This window comes from Hordeum vulgare, chromosome 7H, assembly GCF_904849725.1.
Source record: "Hordeum vulgare subsp. vulgare chromosome 7H, MorexV3_pseudomolecules_assembly, whole genome shotgun sequence".
NCBI lineage: Eukaryota > Viridiplantae > Streptophyta > Magnoliopsida > Poales > Poaceae > Hordeum > Hordeum vulgare.
The window spans coordinates 141,743,100-141,746,446 of record NC_058524.1 but is presented as its reverse complement, the minus strand read 5'-3'; the positions used below and the strand labels follow the sequence as shown (position 1 = coordinate 141,746,446).

The 3,347-nt window shown below is 39.3% G+C and overlaps 1 protein-coding gene across 1 annotated transcript; it reads left to right on the top strand.

Moving 5' to 3' along the window:
• Positions 1–1,822: 1,822 nt before the first annotated feature.
• Positions 1,823–2,981, top strand: LOC123409948 (glycine-rich cell wall structural protein 1.0-like). Its single transcript, XM_045102816.1, has 2 exons — positions 1,823–1,989; positions 2,161–2,981. Exons 1-2 carry the CDS (start codon positions 1,884–1,886, stop codon positions 2,655–2,657), a joined length of 603 nt encoding a protein of 200 aa, XP_044958751.1. The 5' UTR covers positions 1,823–1,883; the 3' UTR covers positions 2,658–2,981.
• The last annotated feature ends 366 nt before the right edge of the window (positions 2,982–3,347 follow it).

The following is a 3,347-nucleotide window of genomic DNA, read 5'->3' as shown; positions in this document are numbered from 1 at the left end:
GATTCATACAAACTCAGAAAAATTCAAATAAGATATCGAAATGTTTGGAAAAACATCATCTATATCTGCATGTCATTTAAATTCAATAAAAAAGTGCTGGAAAGTTCCCATCTCAATTTGAGCTCATATGTTTTCATCAAGAATAGAAAAATAAAAAATAAAAACTGAAAACAAATTCAAAAAATTCTGATTTTTTTAGTGGAGAACATTGAAAATTATTTTGAGTGATTGCAAAGTTTCATCTTGGAATGACATTCATGGAAGTCGCGGCGGAAAAAACAAAATTGATGCTCCAAAACAAAAGCATTTTGGAGTGCTGATTTTGTTTTTTTGCCACGACTTCCACAAATTTCATTCCCTGATAAAACTTTGCAATCACTCCAAACATTTGTCAATGTTTGTCACTAAAAAAATTCATGTTTTTGAATTTGTTTTTATTTGTTTTTGGATTTTACTATTCGTGCTGACATCATATGAGCTTAAATTAAGATGTGGACTTTCCCACATGTTTGTCATGAATGTAAATGACATCCAAATGTAGATGATGTTATTTCAAAAAAATTGATATCTTAATTTAATTTTTGTGGTTTAGTATGAATTTTTTATGAAGTTTTTAAAATGACGGTCAAAGGATCAAAGGACAAAAGCATAAGTGGAGCAAACGAGCCTGGGCAGAAACAATGATTTTTTGAATGTAGAAACAAATCAAACGGGTGTGACACAACTAGGGACTCAAATGTAGTTGTCCCTAGTTTTTAGTTTTTACTGCATACGCGTTTTCACTTGATACTTCGCCAACTTAGTAAAGCTTTAAAAACTTGTTGAGATTGTATTCAAAACTGATCTTATTTCAACGCCCACATCACTAGATGATCCCGAATTGGCAAATGAAACATAAATAAAACTTCCAATTCAAATGACATAATATATTCATATTTAAAAGTCCAAAGAAAAGCATGAGAGATGGGGTTGTGAGATCTGTGCCACAAATTGCCTCGTAAGATCTGTGCGACGGAGTGCAACGTTCTTTCCAAATTGATCTGATATTAAATGCTTTCATGTCTCACTTTGCCGACCATTTTATGTAGTATCACGTATCAGCTAGGGCACTTCATCCTTTAGACGTGTCCACGGGAAAGTAAATACTCCGAGTGCCGAGTCAATAGCAAGCTCCATCACCGTATTAATTTAGCGGCAAATGGTCACATGCAGCTACTTGCTCGGACCATGATAGAAAAGAAACCTATCATTCGTTCCTTTGAACATCTTACAACCGGACCCTTAAATCTTCATCAAACGTTGGGGCGGGCCGCCCGGTCATTATTCGATCGTAAAAATTAACTCAATCGGACCCCTTAAACGGTTTAACGTTCGGATTGATCGGCATTCCTAAATTTTTTTACCAAATCATCTCTTTACAATCCGGTCTCACTTGTCAAAAAGTGATCAAACGGACTAAATTATTCAATCAGTGTTTTTTGCAAAAATATTAATGAATACGCGATGATTTTTATAACAAATTGACGACTAGGTGGTTTTCCGCAACACATACACGAAATCTGATGTTTTTTTTTCTATTCACTCACGATCTCTACTTTTTTAGCTGCCTTAGCAAATTGTTCTGTATTCTCCATCACACGTAAACCCAGGGATGAATGTCAATGCCCGGCTCCATGGGCTACCTAATCAAGTTCGACAACGAGATGTGCCAACGCCCAACCGTATATGGCATGTAGTGGCTGAAACTTTAGTTCCCACCATTAACTCGATTATTACAGGCAAAAGCTGCATTGCGTCCTATAAATAGGGCATAACTGGAAGCTTATATCATTACCATCTCATCCTAAGCTTGCTAGCTACCTTGATCATTCTGATCACTCACAATGGCAGTCAAGTGTCTATTTCTGCTTGGTGTCGTACTAGCTTCTTTCCTGCTTCTCTGCCAGGATGGAGCAGATGCTAGAGAGCTCACCGAAGCTAAACCTAAAGGTCTCTCTCTCTCTCTCTCTCTCTCTCTCTCTCACACACACACACACACACACACGCACGCACACTTAAATAACATTTACCTAATACAATCATCATTCATCAAGTATATGCACAAATGCTGAGCAACATCTCCACTTGATCGCAAAGTGATATTTTCTTGTATGCATGCAGAATCCGAGGAGAAGAATATGGAACCTGGGTATGGAAACAATGGGGGAGGATATGGAAACAATGGAGGATACGAAAACAATGGAGGAGGATATGGAAACAATGGCGGAGGATACGGAAACGGTGGTGGATACCAGCACGGTGGAGGATATGGAAACAATGGTGGTGGGTATCAGCACGGTGGAGGATATGGAAACAACGGTGGTGGGTATGGTGGAGGGTCTGGAAACAACGGTGGTGGGTATGGTGGAGGGTCTGGAAATCCTGGATATGGTGGTGGGTATGGCAATCCTGGCTATGGCGGTGGCAACTATGGTGGATATGGCAATGGTGGTAATGACCCAGGACATGGTGGTGGGTACGGCAATCCTGGCTACGGTGGTGGCAACAATGGTGGATATGGCGGTGGCTCCGGTGGAGGGTATGGCACTGGTGGCGGGTCTGGAGGGGGTGGAGGTTACGGTGGAGGATCCGGTGGTGGTGGCGGCGGTTATCCTTGAGGTGAATGTCGTGAAAAATGTCAAAATGGTGATGGTACCAAGAAGCAACTAGACATATATATGTTTTAAATAAAACATGGCAAGTCTCAAAAAATCATGATTGATGTGCTTCAATAAATTTTGCTCCTTATGCTCGCTTTTACGAGCAAGGTGCCTATAAGAGCAACAAACCAGACGATCAAGATAGCCGTGTGCAGTCTCATGTTTATGCACAGTATGTCATATAGATTCTAGATATTGTGGCACATGTTGTATGGAATTCCATAAAGGAATAATTGTCTAGTTTGTTTTTCTCTAGCTCAATAAATCAATTTTGCTTTAGTATGTACAATTTGTTTATGTGTTCCTCACAATTCAAGTCGGTCTTTGCCTTGTACTTGTTTACTTTTAGGGTGCAATCTACGGGCGTAAAGAAGATAGAAGATAGTCGAGTAAGATGCTAGACAACACAATATCAGGAACATAAAATAAGAATAAACCTTATTCCACAAATGAGAAAAATCGTATTAATAGCTTGCTTTCTGTAAGAGGATATTACATGCCAGCCTCTCAAGCAACCCAAATTAAATAACACGAACAAACACAAGGACCGGTGAAATAGACCACCCTCACTTCCTCCCTTGATAGACAGTATATCTAAGGTGGGTAAGTGCCCCAAATTCATAAAACCGTACTCCAAAAGTCTTGTTA

Coding starts and splice junctions, on each gene's coding strand:
- LOC123409948 (XM_045102816.1), top strand. CDS start 1,884: ATGGCAGTCAAGTGTCTATTTCTGCTTGGTGTCGTACTAGCTTCTTTC. Junction 1,990..2,160: donor CACCGAAGCTAAACCTAAAG/GTCTCTCTCTCT, acceptor GTATGCATGCAG/AATCCGAGGAGAAGAATATG.